Source organism: Cydia pomonella, chromosome 18 (genome assembly GCF_033807575.1).
Source record: "Cydia pomonella isolate Wapato2018A chromosome 18, ilCydPomo1, whole genome shotgun sequence".
Taxonomy (NCBI): Eukaryota; Metazoa; Arthropoda; class Insecta; order Lepidoptera; family Tortricidae; genus Cydia; species Cydia pomonella.
This window is the reverse complement of record NC_084720.1, coordinates 4,310,629-4,330,269: the sequence shown is the minus strand read 5'-3', so window position 1 is coordinate 4,330,269 and position 19,641 is coordinate 4,310,629. Positions and strand designations below refer to the sequence as shown.

General features: G+C 39.4%; 1 protein-coding gene across 1 annotated transcript in view; it reads right to left on the bottom strand.

The window, feature by feature from the left end:
- Positions 1 to 19,641, bottom strand: part of LOC133527809 (hemocyte protein-glutamine gamma-glutamyltransferase-like) — a 32,477-nt gene continuing 12,836 nt past the window's right edge. The window contains exons 5-15 of the mRNA XM_061864985.1: positions 11,060 to 11,192; positions 9,897 to 10,080; positions 9,016 to 9,236; positions 7,707 to 7,913; positions 6,988 to 7,207; positions 6,001 to 6,159; positions 5,529 to 5,649; positions 4,875 to 4,983; positions 3,336 to 3,496; positions 1,103 to 1,294; positions 1 to 484 (exon numbers count right to left, since the gene is read on the bottom strand). Coding sequence (XP_061720969.1) covers positions 392 to 484; positions 1,103 to 1,294; positions 3,336 to 3,496; positions 4,875 to 4,983; positions 5,529 to 5,649; positions 6,001 to 6,159; positions 6,988 to 7,207; positions 7,707 to 7,913; positions 9,016 to 9,236; positions 9,897 to 10,080; positions 11,060 to 11,192 — 1,800 coding nt within the window. The 3' untranslated portion in view covers positions 1 to 391. The remainder of the gene's footprint in view (positions 485 to 1,102; positions 1,295 to 3,335; positions 3,497 to 4,874; positions 4,984 to 5,528; positions 5,650 to 6,000; positions 6,160 to 6,987; positions 7,208 to 7,706; positions 7,914 to 9,015; positions 9,237 to 9,896; positions 10,081 to 11,059; positions 11,193 to 19,641) is intronic.

The following is a 19,641-nucleotide window of genomic DNA, read 5'->3' as shown; positions in this document are numbered from 1 at the left end:
GTTTATTTAAATAATTACGTATTGATGGCACTTAATATTATTCCTTATTGCATAATAAAATTATACATTCGACATATATATCGGAGAGGCCGAATGTCAGTTTATCTTTATTTATAAATTAAGGTTGAAAATAGCTCAGCCGTCGAAAGATTTGTTGATAGCGTTGCGTGGTACTTTGTCGGCATTATAGCTCAGTTGGTATCCGGTTAGTGCTCTTCGACCTGTATGCGTCACTAGAAAAAGTATCTTATTGCTAACACGACAGAGTTGTTATTAGCTTAGCCTTCGTTACCACTTCCGTCGAATAGTTGCTGGCAACATAGACCACTGCGGGCTGTATGCGTCAGTTGTAAATGTATCTTATTGCTATCACAACAGAGTCGATATTAGCTCAGCCCTCGAACACGTCAACGCTGGCGGCGCCGGAGATGTCCCTCAGCTCGGTTGACTTGAATGTTGCCACTATGTTGATCTTGCCGAGTTTCTGGAATAGGAAACTATGATAAATAAAGTTCGAAAGGGGATAAAAGGATTAAAAAGTTTAAGAAACTAGAATTAGGTAAGTCGAGTTCACAAACATCTTTATAAACTAAGCGTAACTAAAATATGTATTACGCGTTTCTAAGACACATTAACAATAAAGATGTGTACTTAAACATATTGTTGCCATGTAGTGAAGGTGTTTGTGAATTCTACTCCTACGAGTAAGAGCGCGTGCGACTTGCAATCCGGAGGTCGCGGGTTCAAACCCCGGCTCGTACCAATGAGTTTTTCGGAACTTATGTACGAAATATTTGATATTTATCAGTCGCTTTTCGGTGGTTAGCAGCGCTCATTCGGAAACCGGACCAATTCCAACAAGGCCTAGTTTACCCTCTGGGTTGGAAGGTCAGATGGCAGCCGCTTTCGTAAAAACTAGTGCCAACGCCAAATCTTGGGATTAGTAGTCAAGCGGACCCCAAGCTCCCATGAGCTGTGCCAAAATGGCGGGACAACGCGAGGAAGAAGGTGGTCCACAGTTAATGTGCATTGCAGTCTCCTCGGACTCCTGGCAGAACCTGGTCGCATCTTGTTTCTTTCCAAGGCCATATAATATACTCACATTGGGTAACACGGGGAGACTGGCGACCACGCGTCCCTTGGCCGCGGTGTCGGACGCCGCGACGCGCACCGTGCGGCCGGCCAGCCCGGGCGACGTCACGCGGAACTCGCAGCCGGTCAGCGGCCGCTCCAGGGGGTTCACGAAGGAGAGGGATGCTTCCGTCGCCTGGTTGATTACTAGGTCATCGTTGAACTGGGGATAAATATTCATTACTTTATTAAAAGGTAAGTAACATAGGTAGCCACCACATATTACCTACATATTTCATCTCTGTAAACTGTAATTACATATTACTCAAGGAGGTCGTCAGCTGATGGGCTAGGGCGGGGCAGTTCATATAGCCGATGGATACTACTACTACTTCACTGGCTCAGGGATCCGAAGTGGATCTTGGCCGCCGAGACTAGGGTTCGCCATTTATTCCTATCCTGTGCGATCCGACACCATTCAGCGGCTTGAATGTCGCGCGGCGTAGAAGAGCGTCCCCCGGGTAGTGGATGGAGGAAAGGTCGGTAGTACAGCATAGCTACGCTTCCCGGCTAAGTCCGATGGATTCGCTGATCAAAGTAGGATGTGGTCCAGCACTTTGGGGGTTATGCGGCGGACTAACACTCCGTCCGCGAAAAAAACTTATTGTAACAAGACCCTTGCAATTACTATAAACTTAAATTCCATTTCCTATTAATTATTGTATGCATTGTGCCACTAACGGATATTTGTTTTACTGTAACTAAACGGAATAAAAGTGTGAGGGTCAGAATGAATGTAATACTGTTATTACTAGTGAATCTGTGAGCTGTAGACCTCGAGTTAAGCTTAGAAAATGTGAAAGTGAAAAATACTTAATTCGTTGAGTCGTTATCACAGTGAATAATGGTCTTAAGCGTCATAGAGGCTATTGGCACTTAAGTCTATTTTACTGTAGGCAACTGAAAGGAATAAAGTTTTTGTCATTTTGTATTTTTTGTATAAATATAAGATGGAGCATATAAAGGTTACATTTGCATTTAGACTACACGAGTTTCATCCAATAACTGATGCGGTATTGTGGTGCACCATTCCAACAATCCAGGCAATTATGCTTTTTAAGCGTCAATAGTTAACTGATTCAAAGCAATTGACAAAAACCTATCCAGTCTTCATTTATTTCATTGTTATCTCTCTCTCTCTCTCTCTCGCTCTCTCAATCTCCTGTATCACGCACGAAATTGAACTTAAAATTTCCTTTCCTATGTAAAGCGCCTGACGTGTATCAACAGCAAACACATTAAAAGTGCTTGCGTATGGAGGATAACTTGGCGGGAACTGTAAATGTGACAATCACACTTGCTTTTAAAAGGTGTTTTTACGTCTGTAGGCGATGCGGTCCATAAATCCTAAATTTTGACCAAGGGATGTAATGTATTTTTTCATCACACTTGCTAGGCGATGCGGTCCGTAAATATAAAATTTTGACCTAAGGCTGTGTTCGTACGAAATTGGGCAGAAGTTATATTGATTTCCCTTTTTTCCTCATTAGTGTGATGAAAAACATTGTGTTTCCATTGTGCCAGAATAACGAACTCGTGTTAATGAGGCCTTCGCCTTCACACTCCTTCGTATTTTTTATTTAATTTAATTTAATTTAATAGATACAGCCATATTCTTAAATAGCCCCACGAAACTCCACGATGACTCTTCTCCGTTATGCAACTTAAATAACTTATAGTAGTTAATTAATTATAACAATTTATGTTTTTTTAAGACACATTTAAATTTAGACTTATTATTTTCACGTCTTATTGCTTGTTTACCGCCCTTAATACACAATGTCCTATTAAACTGCACTGTATGTTCCGGACCCGGGTATGTCCTTAAACTACGTCCAAATGAGAGGTATGGGCACTGTAAATGTCATCTCGCTTTGTGTAGTAGGGCACAGCACAGCGGATGTCATTCCAGATCTAGAGCAGAGTCCAACTGGGGGAAGTACCTCCACCTTACAGAAAACCGCAGCCAAATAACACTAGACCCTACTCATAGTGTTGTGTTCCTGCTGGTGAGTAAGGTTGCCAGAGCTCAACGAGGGTGCGGGATGTTAGGGTCGGCAAAGCGCATATAAAACTTTTAGAGTTGCAGGCGTCCATAGGCTACGGTAACCGCTTACCATCAGGCGGATCGTATGCTTGTTTGCCATCGACGTAGTAGGTATAAAAAAAAGTGAATTGTAGTATTTTCATGTGTGATATGTTACCTTGATGCTAATCGTAGGTTTCAGCACTTGGAAGTCATCATCATCTGCCCACGACTGCTTGGTCTCATCGACGATGACCATGGCGGATATCTTCATGTTGCAGTACTCAACCAACTTCGGCAGGTACTCGTCTGCTGTCACGTGGATGCTGATTTCTTCGTCTGGAATTTGAAGATGAAAATAGGGTCATACATACTGTTGACTAAAGTTATTTTAATTGAGGGCGTTCCACCAATATACGCAGACTTCTGTCAGCGGTCTGATGCGTACGGCACCTTAACAAACTGCAAAATCTCTAGAATGTACTGAAAGCTACGTTATCAATTTTTATCGTGCTGAACATCCCCAGTCATCAGTTATCTGGATCTTAATGAGCACCAGCTCAATAAACTTGAGCGCTTGCAAAATCTCCTTATCAGATTTATATTTGGACTACGCAAATTTGACCATACGAGTATTTCCAACTTCCGTGCCCAGCTCAAGTGGCTCCGTCGTAATTCTCACATTCTCACTCTTCTTTATAGCGCTCTTTTCAAACCCTCTACTCCCCCATATCTTAAAGAGCGTTTTACCCATCTCTCCTTCGTCAGGCCTTCACCGAAATATCTACTTGTTCCCTCTCCATCCTCTACAAAATTTTATAATGACTCTTTCACTTTTCGAGCTGTTCGGCTGTGGAACAGCCTGCCCTTAGATATTAGGTGTGCGAAAACTCTTCAAAGCTTTAAAACCCTACTGAAAAATAATTACTTGTCTCTTTCTTAATATGCCGCTGTGTTATATTATGTATGTATGTATGTATATTTAGAATAATATAATAATATTTCTTTATTTTAATATTTATATGTTTATTTAAATTGTCAATTTACTGTATGTACTGTCTGCTTAATGTTTGTGTAATTTTCCTATTCCTCTAATTAATTCGTGCACCACCTGTTCGAAAAACTTACTGTTCTTTATATCCTGCTACCCTAAGGTTGTTTGGAAGAGAACGCTTACAGCGATAAGACCGCCTGTTGCTACCTTTCTTTACATCTTTACATATTTGTTTATTTGTGGTGAAATAAAGAATATTTAATTACTTACTTACATGACGGGGGTCCTAGTTTTATCAGAATTATTTTAAAAAGACCCAATACCCGACACGTTTTAATTTTGCGTCAATTATTGAATCAGGCGCTACCTACGCGTGGACTTGCTTGTTGCAGAATCCATACAAACCACCTCAATACAGAAAATAATACAATGAATACAGCAACTCATGTGAGAAAAACAATAGGCGCGTCGGCTTCCAGATAACGTTCAGGTAGCGGAAATAAAATTTCCATAGTAACTATTACAATAATATAATATATTTTTGCTATTCCGCTAAATACTACATGCTAGTTAATTACTGCTTACCTGTTATACCTACTTGCGTATTTAGTGAACTCTATCAACGTTTATATAAACATCGTATGAGCCTCTGCTGGCTTTGTTGACGGTCCGGCGTTCGGCAGAGGAAAGGGAAGGAAATAAATTTGTGTACTGTTAACTTACGTTTTTTAGGTCCGACAAAGATCTTTCCTTCCACCTTCTTGACCAGGTCCGCTCGCACTCCGTTGTAGAACACGCTGGTCGCCGTCAGCACGGCCTTGATGTTACGTGGCTGAAACCAATGTCTCGTTTTAATAGGAAGCGTGCATGAACTGAAGATGGCAGCACAGAAGCCCCCTGTTCATTGGCGCGATAATTTTTACATTTAAGCCAACATCTTAGACGCGTGAATTGTTTTCGCTTTCATCACTGGGTACGAAATGGCAGACCCTCGTAGCAGGGTCACGCAACCACGGGATAACAACACACGGTCTCTATAGCCATTTACAAATAGCCTAGTTTTCTATGCTCTGCATTGTACATCCAGATGACAGCAAATGTCATGTAACATGACATACAAAACACAACGCAACAACTAACCAACGAAAATTTTTCCATCTCTCTCATCTTAGCTTTTAGGTTTATACCGGTTGCAACCCAGGGTCCGATTTCCGACTTTCCTCCTCCATATTGCACGGTCTCCAGTATCAGCTTTTTTATCATAAGCACGAGTAGCACGCGCAGGAGTAGGTGAGCATCATCCCTCGCAACAGACAGCCATATATTCCATTTCTTTGAGACTGAGCGAAGGATAACCTACGAAAACTCTAACCCTACCTCATCGGAGTTGTTATCGATGTCCACGATGATTCGGAAATCGTTGCCGATGGCCACGGTGTCGATGTCGCGCAGTTTGAACGCCACGTCGCTTGTGAGGTTGCTCGCTATGGCGTAGTATCTGAAATATTATAATGATTAGGGTAAAATGTCAACGCGAGCATGGGAATCTGGGGGTCCAAGATTACAATCGTACATCGACAAACGCTAAACGAGAAGAAAAAATTTACCGACATGACCGATGCTGCGAAAAGTTACGTGACTATTTATTTCCATTCATTATTTAGGTTTCAAAGGCGTTTTCTATCAACAATTGTTATCTTGACTAGCCATTTCAAAGATTATGTACCCATCTTCATTTTTATCGATATCGGTGCACATAACGTTGGAATAACAGTAATGGAAGTTCGGGAATAACTGTGCTCGCTCCATTTCAGCACAAGCGAGAAAAGAGTTAAAAAAATTCTCTAACCTTTTAGCCCTCTCAGAGCGACGTACTCCGTTCATAAGTGCCAGACGCTCTGATGCAGTACCCTCCCGGTGCTTGTACTGGTCCGTGATATCCTCACGATCTTCGTCACCCAGGGGGTCGAAGACGAACGGCTTCTTCGTGAGTATCATGCGCCCAATGCTGTTGGAAAAATATTTTATTAGTAATAGATAATTTCTTAATAATTATTTTATCAACTATTATCTAGGACGTAAGATGCTTTACGTGAGGCTCAAAAAAAAGTTGTGGATTGTGGACGTAATCTCTAAATCATGGTTGTGGATTACTAAAAAGAATCCCATTTGTGTTGACTTACTGCGATTCCATACTTTTGGATTTTGCATATATTGATATTACATATTTTTCAGAATGGATTCTTTCTCCGCTAGCCATGCAGATATCAAAACGTGACAAGTCAAATACAAATTTGATTTGTGAGAATAAAGATCCAAATTCGAATGGAATGACCTTTTGATAGGTCTCCGGACGTGTAGAAGTTATGCCGATTTGCCGATTATCATTATAAGTAAGAAATACAAGAACTTATTTACAGTTAAAGGTATATAGAGTCTGTTCGGAAAGAGACGAGTAGTGGAATGTGTTGGGCCCCATACATTCCACGACTCTACATATGTATGTATATACTAGCAGTAGGGTTAATATGGTCGGCTCTTTATCATTTGTCACCATGTCTGTCACGTTCTAACAAGTATGTAAGTGCTAAAGTGACAGGCATAGTGACAGATGATAAAAATACGACCATGATAACGCTGCTGATGTACCCTTATGAATGTAAGTTTATCTCATGTACCATCCGCAAAAGTGCATGGCGACTTTGTCAATGAATATCTTTATCCTTACTATTGTGTATTTATAAAACAATGTCCCCCCCCCCCAGACTGCTGGTTTCTACATACCAAACTTTATAAAAAACTTGTTCATCCGTGAAAAGATAAAAGACAAACTTACTGATAGTTGTTGGTGTCAACCATAGAGTACCCCATCTCTGCGTCCGGGTCCTTGCGCCAGCGCATCAGGTCAGCGTTGACTGACGACAGCATGAAGTCCACGTCGTAGTTCAAGCCCAGCACGCCCTGCTTGATGGCTTCGAGTGGCGCCGGTCCGCACTGGTACTGCCCTCCGGAAAGCTCCTGTGGCGTGGCGTCGATGGCCTGCCAGCCGCCGTATCCTGGAGGAAATTGAATAAGTAATCATCGCAACTCTGGATTCTGGATAATGAGCTGAATAACGCACTTCATCGTGCCAAAGACAGGAATAATTGGCGATACACCGTCACTGTTATGTTGAATATTACAGTACCCAGCGATAAATATTGCAAATCGGTCTTTAGAAAGAGTCAACGCTCTACGAAGATTCCAATGTGCAATATTTATCGCCGGGTACTGCATCTGCATGGTACGGGTTGTAAAATGCAGGTGTCGAATTTGAAGCAGAACTAACTGCTCTTCTGAAATCTGAATATCCTCGGTCGAGTTCTACAAAGTTTCAATACATACACCATATCAAATTAATAAACCAACACAGTCGGACTTTCCGATTGAGATCAAGATTTCACTGAGGTCATAAGTGACGCTGACTCCAAATACAGGCAAAATTTCAAAAGACCGTTCAAGCTATCATAAGTTTTCCAGTCACCCATGCTGTTTTGGATTTAAGTGCTTTCTCACCAGCAGGCAGATCAGGCCTCGCCATCCACACATCGTTCCACACATGGTAGTTCCAGATGGAGTCAGCTCCTGAGGGGTTGTTCGGGTCGTAGCCCAGGTCGTCCATGGCCTCGGTGTAGTACTTGTCCACGGTCAGCGAGCTGTTGGCATCGTGGGCTGACACCAGGTTGGATACAACGCGGGATGGGATGCCGAGGGCGCGACACACTGGAATAAAGAAGATTGGGTATAAATACGGGTATTATGGGCTTGTGTTATGAGCTACGAGTATGAGCTAGTTGATGAACCACACACGAGACGTATAAAGAACGGTCTTCAAATTTTGTGGTAAAGTATGTCATATCGAAATGAGATACATTCTCTTCTTCTGATAAAACATCCCAAAGACAAAAAAAGTCTGCGTCTTATCTCAGATGATAGTAGAAAATTTTCAGGTGATGCTGGTTACGGTGCAAAATTCCCCTGTCATTTTAACTCCACAAATGCAAAACTAAAACAAATGCTACGAAAAGTCGCATAACTATTTCCATAGATTATTTAAGTTTTGAAGGCTCTGGAGGCCTAATAATGTATGGAATATGTGAAATAATGTATGGAAATAATCAGGTAATAGAAATGATTTCGTTTCATCTGTCATGCCGATACATTTTTTTCTTTTCTTTCATTGAAATCTTGACAAGTCCCCCTGGTGTCCGAGCCATAGGCAATGTCAGAAACCTCCTAGATTAGGGCTGTTTGAATTTTCATACATTATGTCCGAAATTGTGTGCGATATTTCGTCGTTGGCACTAGAGGGGAATACTTACAAGGAAGGGTACCCAACTGTCCGACTCCGATTTGATTCATTTTGATATATGTTATAGAGTAGTCTAAAATAACGGACACGTATTTTTTTTAGCTGCCCAAACTCAACCTATTGGTTAAGTCCGTTTTTTTGTAGCGTGCAATAAAGCATTTTATTATTATTATACTCAAACAAGCCATTAACTAGCAAGTTGCTTGAGCATCACTTTCTATAGGAGTTAGAAGATTTAGTAACTTTTTAGTACTTTGGAGGACAATTTCTGCCAATAGGTTGAGTTTGGGCAGCTAAAAAAAAATACGTGTCCGTTATTTTAGACTACTCTATAACATATATCAAAATTAATCAAATCGGAGTCGGACAGTTGGGTACCCTTCCTTGTTAGCTAAATTTTAGTCCAAAACTAAGCTACAAAAACACCACTGCACAACTATTAAATCATTCGTCTCAGGCATATAAATAGTATAGTAATTAGTCTTGTAGTTTTTCTGAGAGCTCAACCCTTACCTGTAGTAACAACGCCAGCGAACACCCAGCACTGCCCGTACGGCACTTCCTGCTGCGTCTGAAGGTACTGCTGCAAGATCTCAACGGAGCCCGTCCAATCAGAAGGCGCAGTGCCATCCTCATAATGTCCAGTCCAGCTGCCTATTAATACGCCGCCGTCATCGTCGTTGGAGTTGACCATTTTGGATATGATGCGGCAGAGACGGACTGGGTCACCGCGTCTGGAAGATTTATATTAGAAGAATGACCAAGTGCAAGGGCAGCCTTTGAACATAGTGTTCTACGTTTTGCGACCCATATGTATTTAAATACCCATATTTATGGTTATGTATGATCCAGTCACTTGTTTTTATAAGACAGTCATATTTAGTCGGATTCTGTATTGACAGTTGGTTATAATTTTTAACGGACACATTATACCTAATCGAGCTGAGGTTACTGAAGCATTTTGGGATTTTAGTTCAGCTAACACCACCCACGAAGATGGACTGACTTGAGAGAAAGAAAAGGAAAATTTTAGCTTAATTTATCTGGCAATATCAACTCAAAATTATTTTAATAATAATGCTTTTAAATAAATTTGTATAAGACTTTTTTCCTACATAGGCAAATCGACACAAACGCCGGCGGCGCATTGATGTTGAATGCTTTAAACTCAAGGTCTACCAGCGTGGTTCTGATGATCTTGATTTTGGTAAAACATGCCTTGAATATACGAGTAAGAGAGACCACTAGCGTCTCCCGAGCGTCGGCGTATAGTAAACTCTATGGCTGTTGCTCGACGCAACGTTGGCGCATTTTTCATAGCGCTCACTAGACATCGACGCTCAAAAAACGCTAGTGTAGGAGGTCTAACTAATACTTAAGGAAGTATAACTCACTGGTTGAATGGCATATTAGCTCGGTCAAGCATGAACATGACAGCCGGCAGCACGTCAATATCGAACTGGCCGTAGACCCACGGCTTGCCGCGTGTAGTCTTGATGGGGCCCACCCACACCTTGCCCACGTCGTTGAGGACGTACTCTTGGAGTAGCGCGCAGTCTTCCATGTAGGTTTGGTCATCTGGGAAATTAAGTAGGCATTGATAAAGTTTAGCAAGCGAGTGTCTTTAAGGTAACAAAAAATTCCGCTAGTTAAAAAAACCTTTACCAATAGGTATTGAGAATTACAAAAATTAAGAATAAAGAATAAGAATAAAGAATATATTTATTTCAAGAATTTGGCATTACTAGAGGAGTAGTACATTGATCCCCACACTAGACTCAGCCTGTAACGTGGGAATCTCAGAGAAGTATCGAAATGTTGCGTTTCTTATTTTAACAGAATATATTATTTTTAAAGCTAAAATATTCAATATATCACGAATTGAAATGCCATATTGTTTAAAACAAGTAGTTCATTTATTCAAAACAAATATTTGGAAGTTATTTAATTCGTTCAGCTGCCTACGTCTGTTCAGTTATGAGATAACGATTAATCTGATTTCGGGGTTGAGTTTTTTTAAAGGTTTCATGAGAATAGTTTTAAAAAGTTTATCCCCTTTTGAGTCCAAACTCGGGGTTTGCCAGAGAGCCATGGAGCGCAGCATATTAGGTGTTAAACTAAGAGATCGCATCCGGAACACCACGATGCGCTCTAAATCTCAGAGTATAGATGTAGCTCGAAAAGTGACCAAGTTAAAGTGGGACTGGGCTGGGCATGTCTGCCGCATGCCGAATGACTTGTGGGCCAAGATAACCACGGATTGGGTGCCCCACGAGTCAAACCGGGGATCTGGCAGACCTCGTCGGCGATGGCGGGATAACTTAGACTCCTTTTTGAGGGACTGGCCGGTCGTAGCTCAAAACCGGGATGAGTGGAAGAGGAGGGGGAGGCCTTTGCCCAGCAGTGGGACACAATGGGCTCGTTATAATATAATAATATATATATATATATATATATACATATCCCCTTTTGATGAACTTTTATTCGTTTTATCAAGAAATTACTCTAGTAAATGGGTTGAGGTTTAACCGAAGAATAAATCCTGATGCAGACGTACCAGGGTTCCATGGGTTGAAGAGGATGTATAAGTCTTGATCGTAGTCATAGATCTCCCTCGCGGACGAGTTCTTAATGCGCGTAACCACGCGCAGCGCCCAGCATCCCACTGGCGCGTCCACTGGAGTTGATATCTGGAACAAGACATAGTTATTACATATGTATGTATGTATACCGTAAAAACACCCAACTATAGAAAAGAGATGCTTTCCACATACATTTTTGTACAGTGATCCGCCTGATGCTATATTTATTGCAGGCGCATAATTGTTTATGTATTGCTATCAAGCTCACACAGTGACATTGACAACCGGCATCATAGGCGGGACAACAATATAATTATGCACGTGCAATAGAGATAGCAATAGGCGAGTCAATGTACGGAAATCTATGTGGAACGCATCTCTTCTTAGTACTACAACTACGATCTATAATTTCAATGCGATTTAAGTAAAATAACCAATGTTCTGTTTCAGCGCGGCTTACGTAGGCGATGACTCGCGAATGCGACGCGGCGCGGCACGGCGCGGTTCGGAGATCGCCCACGTAGGACACTTCCATAGGTATCATCAAAGGATTGAATTCACCCGCGCCGCGCCGCGCCGCTTCGCGTTCGCGAGTTATTCGCTCAGGTAAGACACTGCCTTTGGTTTTGTCTGGGTTTTTTCTTCTATTGATAAATATATTTTGCCATAGAACTTCGATATTCAAATAATATCTACACTTGACAGGACATATTAGAGTTCATTTTGGACCATAATTTAGAGCTTTTAAAGTTAAGATGGGCGGGTTATTAACTTTTTACAGTATATTAATCGGTACAGAGAATTCTATTTTAATGTTATTTATCCTACACAACAGGGTGTTGCGTTCTACGGATCGAACGAAAGCCAATGATAGAGGACTTTTAGAGCTACCGATTTGATCCCCATGTATATTCAACAACAAATTTAACACATATCAGTGAAAGAATAAGGAAGGAAGAAGGAGGACGTTCTAAAAGTTTTAATCATGTGTCGAAAGTTTTCTTTGACAATCCACCTCTATTTCAAATTCTCTTTGATAAATATTTATTTAAAGTGTCAAAACTGGTTGGAAGCTATTAAAAGAATTGATATTAAAATGAGTGTTTTAGATACAAGAAGATAAGGTCAATTAAATAAACAATACATTTTACGATCGAGAAAAACAATAACTATTAACAACTTTGTCACATTTCGCCGTAAAACTATGCATAATATGAATAAATTTATGTTATCAGTTTGTTTAGTAGCCAATAGGTATATAATTATGCAAAGATGCGTAATATTATTGCCGAGTCGTGGCCAAACTATTTATCTTGGACTGGTTTGGTGTTAGAGGTCGGCGGGTGGAATGTGTACAAATGTTGTTAAGTGCCCACTTAAAAGTCTATAAAGCAATAGCTTTGTATGTAGTATGCAGAAAAGCAAAGGTATTGCAAAGAGTACAAGTGCCTAGTCATGTTATGGTTACATCCATAAAATTCTCTGAATGCGCTTTAAGGGAAATTGCATGTCAAATTTTATTGGACCCGGGTACGTCCTTAAACTACGTCCAAAAGAGAGGTATGGGCATTGTGAATGTCATCTCGCTTTGTGTGGTAGGGCACAGCCAGTGGATGTCATTCCAGATCTAGAGCAGAGCCCAACTGGGGAAGTACCTCCACCTTACAGAAAACAGCAGCCAAATAACACTAGACCCTACTCATAGTGTTGTGTTCCTGCCGGTGAGTAAGGTTGCCAGAGCTCAACGAGGGGGGGGAGTTGGAGGCGTACATAGGCTATGGAGACTGCTTACCATCAGGCGGGCCGTATGCTTGTTTGCCACCGACGTTGTATAAAAAAAAATATTTTAAGACAACGTCACAATGTTATTTATTACAGTGTTGGTAAGCATAGAGATTCTTTAAAAAAATGAAAATTTCATTGAGTACCTACGTCGTCTCTTATATTATTGACCACATTTACTGTCCAGCCAAGCTCAGTGTAGGCTTACGTATTTAGTTACCATTCCATGAAAATAGGCTAAACGGGGGCTAGTAGTAAGTTAAGTATCACATCATGTACATAACAGCATAGGGGAGTAACTTCGCAGCGCTGTGTACGACTTTTTAGATGAAGATGAACGAACACATAGCTAAGGTCGTCTAAAAACTAAAACAAGTCAGAGGAGCCCTCGGCCCTACAATAGGATACCACCCGAAGACAAAACTGGAAACGAAACTGGCCATCATACAGACTTGCATCCTACCGCTGCTGGACTACGGAGTGGTGCAACTACTCTCAGGTATAGCGCAACGAACCTGTCCAAAATCGAACGTCAATACAGAATAGCACTAAAAAATGCCTCACAATTACCAAGACCCACAGAAGCGATCTGGGATATGGCTGACATCGAAGCTTGGCATCCGCGTGCTGAGAACCGCAACACCAAGATGCTGGAAAATATCGCAAGATTGCAAATAAAAGACCTTGAAACCCCTGGGGATGCCTGTATCATGTTCGTAGTTAAGTAATGAGTTTTGGAACGCACTATGATCACGTGACGGACGCTGGAAAAAGACGAGTGAGAGAATACACGGAGTTCTCAATCAATCATGATATTGTTTTATTTAATAATCACAATATTGTATTTGTCTAACATTATACATGGCGCAGTCGCAGTCTCCATCAATCATGTCAATGTTTAACATACCTGAAAAACTAAACGTATCCGGAAATCTGTCAGAGAATTGGAGAACATTTGATCAAAACTTTAAAATATACTTGGTGGCGTCCGGTTTAGATAAAAGTGAAGATGCTAGGAAGGTGGCGATACTTTTAAATGTCATCGGGGAGGATGGCATTAAAATTTTCAATAATTTCGCGTTGACGGAAGATGAGAAAAACAATTTCGAAAATGTCACGAAAAAATTCCAAGAATACTGCGAGCCTAAAAAAAATGTGCTTCATTCAAGGTTCCTTTTTTACACCAGAAAGCAGGAGGAAAGTGAACAATTTGACAGCTTCCTAACTGACGTAAAGAGGCTAGTTAAAAGTTGTAAATTTGAAGCGGAAGATGAAGCTGTTCGCGATCGACTCGTACTAGGTACCAATGATTTGAATACGCAGAAGAAAATAGTAATAGAAGGCGATGCGGATCTGGACACGGTAATCACAAAGTTGCGACTTGCTGAATTAGGACGTCAACAAGCTGCAGAGGTCCAGGGCAAAGTCAAGGTTGACAAGGTGGTTGACAGAAGATCCAACAGCAAACCGGTTCAAAATAATATGGTACTAAAATGCAAATGGTGTGGAGAGCAACATGAGCGTAAACTCGAAATGTGTCCGGCTCGAGGCAAATTATGTACAAAGTGCAATCGGTACAATCATTATGCAACAGTGTGCCGCAGCCGATATGTAAAAGTTATTGCAGTAAGTAGCCTGCAAAATCAGGAAGATAGTGATGGTGAATTTTATTGTGGCAGTGTTCAGAAGGTACGTTCTAAAGAATGGACACAAACATTATTAATAGAAGACACCAAGAGTGTCAAGTTCAAGCTAGATTCTGGTTCCGATGTTAACTTGATTCCGTTGGGTATTTATCAAACTATTAAACAAAGAAAAAACCTGAAGTTGGAAACTTCTAAATGTAACCTTTATGCTTACAACAATACAGGGATAAAAGTATATGGCTCCATATTGTTGGAAGTCAAATTAATAAGTAAATGCTATTTTATAGAATTTATTGTGACAGATTCAGAATTTCAACCAACCCTTGGCAGAGATGCTTGTTCAATGCTAGGTTTAGTTGAAAGAAAATATATTAATAAAATTGACCTATTGGAAAATGATATTGTTACAGATGATCCAAGGAAAATTGAATTAGTTTCAAAGTACCAAAATGTATTTACTGGACCAGGGAGATTTCCAGCTGAATGTCAAATACTACTGAAAGAAGGGTCTGTACCGATCTCAAAACCACCTCATCGTATTCCTCTAAAATTAAAAGAAAAACTTAAGTCTGAACTTGAACGATTGTGTCAAAAAGGTGTCATTTCAAAGACAGATGAAGCCACAGAATGGGTCAATAGAATTGTGATAGTTGAGAAAGACCAAAATGCAATCCGTGTGTGCTTAGACCCTAGGGATCTAAATAAGTGTATTCTTAAGAAATATTATGAAATACCAACTATAAATGACCTTAAATCTAAAATATCTGAGGCAAAATATTTCTCGGTCCTAGACTTAAAAGAGTCTTTTTGGCAAATTGGTCTTTCTGAATCTAGTAAAAAGCTTTGTACATTCTCAACAGTCTTTGGCACATACAATTTTAATGTTTTACCATTCGGATTAGACATTTCAGCTGAAATTTTTCAAGAAAACTGTGAAAATTGTTTCAAAAACATTGAAAATACATTTATTTACATTGATGATTTTTTAATATATGGAAAAACAAAAGAGGAACATGATGTGGCTTTAGAAAAAGTCTTAAGGAGGGCACAAGAATTAAATATTAAATTTAATCTTAAAAAATTTCAGTATCTCCCTGAAATAGTAAAGTATTTTGGGCATGAGATAATTAATGGTTGTTTGATGCCTGATAAAAATAAGGTTAAAGCTATAATGGATTATGACTCACCCTCTGATAAACAAAGTTTACAAAGGTTTCTGGGCATGGTAAATTATATGAGAGATTACATCCCAAGATTGTCCGAATTAACAAGCCCGCTAAGAGAACTTTTAAAAAAAGATGTTATGTTTCAGTGGGGAGTGACTCATGAAAAGTGTATTGAACAAATTAAAAATATTCTTGTTAGTCCACCTGTTTTAAGAAATTTTGATCCCAAGCAACCTTTAACTATCCAAACAGATAGTTCAAAAAATGCAATAGGCTGTGTTTTAATGCAATTTAAACAACCAGTTGCATTTGCATCTAAAAGCCTAAGTAAAACTGAATGTGAATATGGTCAAATAGACAAGGAATTTTTAGCCATTTTATTTGCTTGTAAAAAATTTCATTATTATATATATGGTAGGCATACTGTAGTACAAACTGATCACCAACCATTAGTTGCATTAATGAAAAAAGAAATTTATTCCATTGAATCTCAAAGATTACGAAAAATTAGATTAAAACTAAATATATATGATATTGATGTCCGCTATGTTAAGGGTTCACAGATGTTGATTGCAGATGCTATAAGTAGAGCATCTTCAAAAGCTGATGCTAGTACACTTGAACAATCTTTGGACCGCGTTGTTCATACTGTGAATGTAAGTGATAGTTTTCTGATAGAGATTACAGAAGCCACATGTAAAGATGCAGCACTATCCCAACTGATAGAATACTATAATAATGGCTGGCCTACAAATATTGATAAAGTTACAGATCTTGTCAAACCTTACTGGAAATTAAAAAATAACATTGTAGTTGAAAATAATATTGTATATTTAGATCATAGGATTATAGTTCCCTCATCTCTTGTAAAAACTGTTTTGGAAAGAGTACATTCTTCACATTTTGGTATCACAAAAACACTGGGTAGAGCCAAGTCACTTTTCTTTTGGCTAAACATGAAAAGCAATATCATTGATACTATAAGTAAATGTCATTTATGTGAAAAATATAGTGCTAAAAAAGTAAAGGAATCCTTATTATTAGATGAAACTACGCCGTCACTCCCATATCATAAAGTGGGTTGTGATTTTCTAAATTATGGTAATGAAAACTATCTAGTAGTGGCTGACTACTATACTAAGTGGTTTGATCTAATTAAAGTTAATTCCATGACTGCTACAACAGTTATAAATATATTAAAAACCTTATTTGCTACTCATGGTATACCAAGCATTCTCAGAGCTGACAACATGCCATTCAACTCTATTGAATTTAAAAACTTTGCAAAACTGTATAAATTCTCTGTTGTTACATCTAGCCCGCTGTATCCTAAATCGAATGGCTTTGTTGAAAAATATGTTGGTATAGCAAAAACTATGTTAAAAAAATGCAAGGATGAGAATTTAGATATACATCTTGTTATCTTAGAATATAGAAATAGCCCAGTGATAGGTTCACCATATTCTCCATCACAATTGTTGTTTAGTCGTTTTACTAAGTCTACACTGCCAATACACAACAAATTGCTTGCACCAAAAGTAGTCACTGATTTTGATAAGTATCAAGAAAAAAGAAACATTATAAATAAAACCAATTATGATAAGACTGCTAGACATTATAATTATAATCTAGAAAAAGGGCAAGATGTTGTGTATCGCAGAGAAAATGTATGGTTGCCAGCCAAAATAGTGGGCCTTCACAGTTCGCCCAGGTCTTATTTGATCCAAGATGATCAGGGTTCTATATTAAGAAGGAACTCTTCGCAATTGAAGCCATCAGCAACTTCCAAGATCCCATCAGATGATTATGTTAGGTCGCCTAGACGATGTGTTATACCTTTAGAGGATGGGGACTCGGAGTTGCCTATGGGTTCGGAGCAGGTTATGGAACCTGGATGTTCGGCTAATTGTGAAGGAAGACCTAAACGTATTATTAACCCTCCAGCTTATCTTAAAGACTATGAGACAGACTTACCACATAAGGGGGAAAATGTATCATGTTCGTAGTTAAGTAATGAGTTTTGGAACGCACTATGATCACGTGACGGACGCTGGAAAAAGACGAGTGAGAGAATACACGGAGTTCTCAATCAATCATGATATTGTTTTATTTAATAATCACAATATTGTATTTGTCTAACATTATACAATGCCTACATGGCGCACGGCGAATTACAGAATAGGCGAAAAAATGTATGACCCTAATAAAAAAAAGTACATAGGGGGTGGCCTATCGATAAAACGAAAGTCCCGCGTCCCTTTAGAGTAAGATAGTTTGTAAGCATACAAAAACAAAACACGTAATCAGTACCCCTAGTGTAAATAAATTCGATTTCGAAACGTGACGTACGCGTTTGCGTTTAGTCTCATTTTGTATGTGATTTAGAAAGAGCGCGCCAAGCGGGACGTTTTGGAAACTCAAAATCCTATACAAAATGAGACTTAACGCAAACGCGTTCGTCACGTTATGATGTCGATTAAATTTACACTAGAGGTACTGTTTGTATTAAACTTATTGCGAATAAATAGAACACAGCAAACACAGATCCATTAGGACAAAAGTTAGCTGGCTCACCGGCCATAAGAGACATTTACGATTAGAATATGTACCACACAAAGTCGGCAAATAAATGATATTCCGATTCTGATTCCGATATGACTTTTTTGAGTCTGTGCAGAAAGTGAAGGGTCATGGAATATATGGAGCCCAATACATTCCACGACTCTTCTCCTTCCGAACAGACTATTAAGAAGAGAAGACTTTTTGCAATAACTCAATAACGGCTGGACCGATCAGGCTCCCTGTAGTTTTCTTTCCGTATTTAAGTAAAAGTATTTTTCAAATTTTTCGGACCCATGGTTCAAAAGTTAGGAGGGGTCAAAGTATTTTTTGTAGGTACTTTTATTTTCATTAAGATAATCTTTATTGTTTTACGCCATGCATGATTTAAGTATTGAAATTGCAGCTTTCTAGCACTTACAGACAGACGACAGACAGACAGACGGGCATGGTGAACCTATAATATACAGTATAGGTAGGGTAGGACATGAACATAAAATGCTATAGTTATAAAAACATTAAATTTCCATTCATATTCATTGAGTACCTACTACCTACTACCAATTTGCTGTCATACATCTCAATTATGTTTTTATGTTATACCTCCGATGTTAAGTGTATGCCACGTGTATGCTTAAGGAAAATTTAAACAAACATAAATATAAAACCTGTCTCTATTTTTTTGGTAATTATCTTGGTTAGATATTTCGGTTCGTAAAAAAGTAAATAATCTGCTCATATGTAAAAAGGTAAAAATAAAAAATACACCAGTTTTTCGAGACACCTTGAAAACACCTATAAACCACGTCTTCATAACAATAATTGGTAAAGTCCGTCTACGTTAAAAACAATAAGCTTTCCACATGGATTTTCGTACATTGACTCGCCTGTTGCTCTCGCCTGGCGCCCATGATGCCGGTTGTCAATGTCACTGTGCGAGCGTGACAGCATTATAGTTATACACGTGCAATAGAGATAGCAGTAAGCTCAATAAGGCTTGTATTGAGGGTACTTAGACAACGATATTTATATAATATATAAATATGTATAAAATACTTAAATACATAGAAAACACCCATGACTCAGGAACAAATATCCATGCTCATCACACGAATAAATGCCCTTACCAGGATTTGAACCCGGGACCATCAGCTTCGTAGGCAGGGTCACTACCCACTAGGCCAAACCGGTCGTCCAAAGTTTGATATAAATGATGACATTGTAACACTGTCACTAGGAGTAAACCTTACCTTACTCACCACCAACGTTACCTTCAAGTAATCTCTCTCTATTATCCGTCACAGCATATTATCTATTATTGAATTAATATTACTATGTATAGACCCCAACCGGACTAATCCCAACAAGGCCTAGTTTACCCCTCTGGGTTGGAAGGTCAGATGG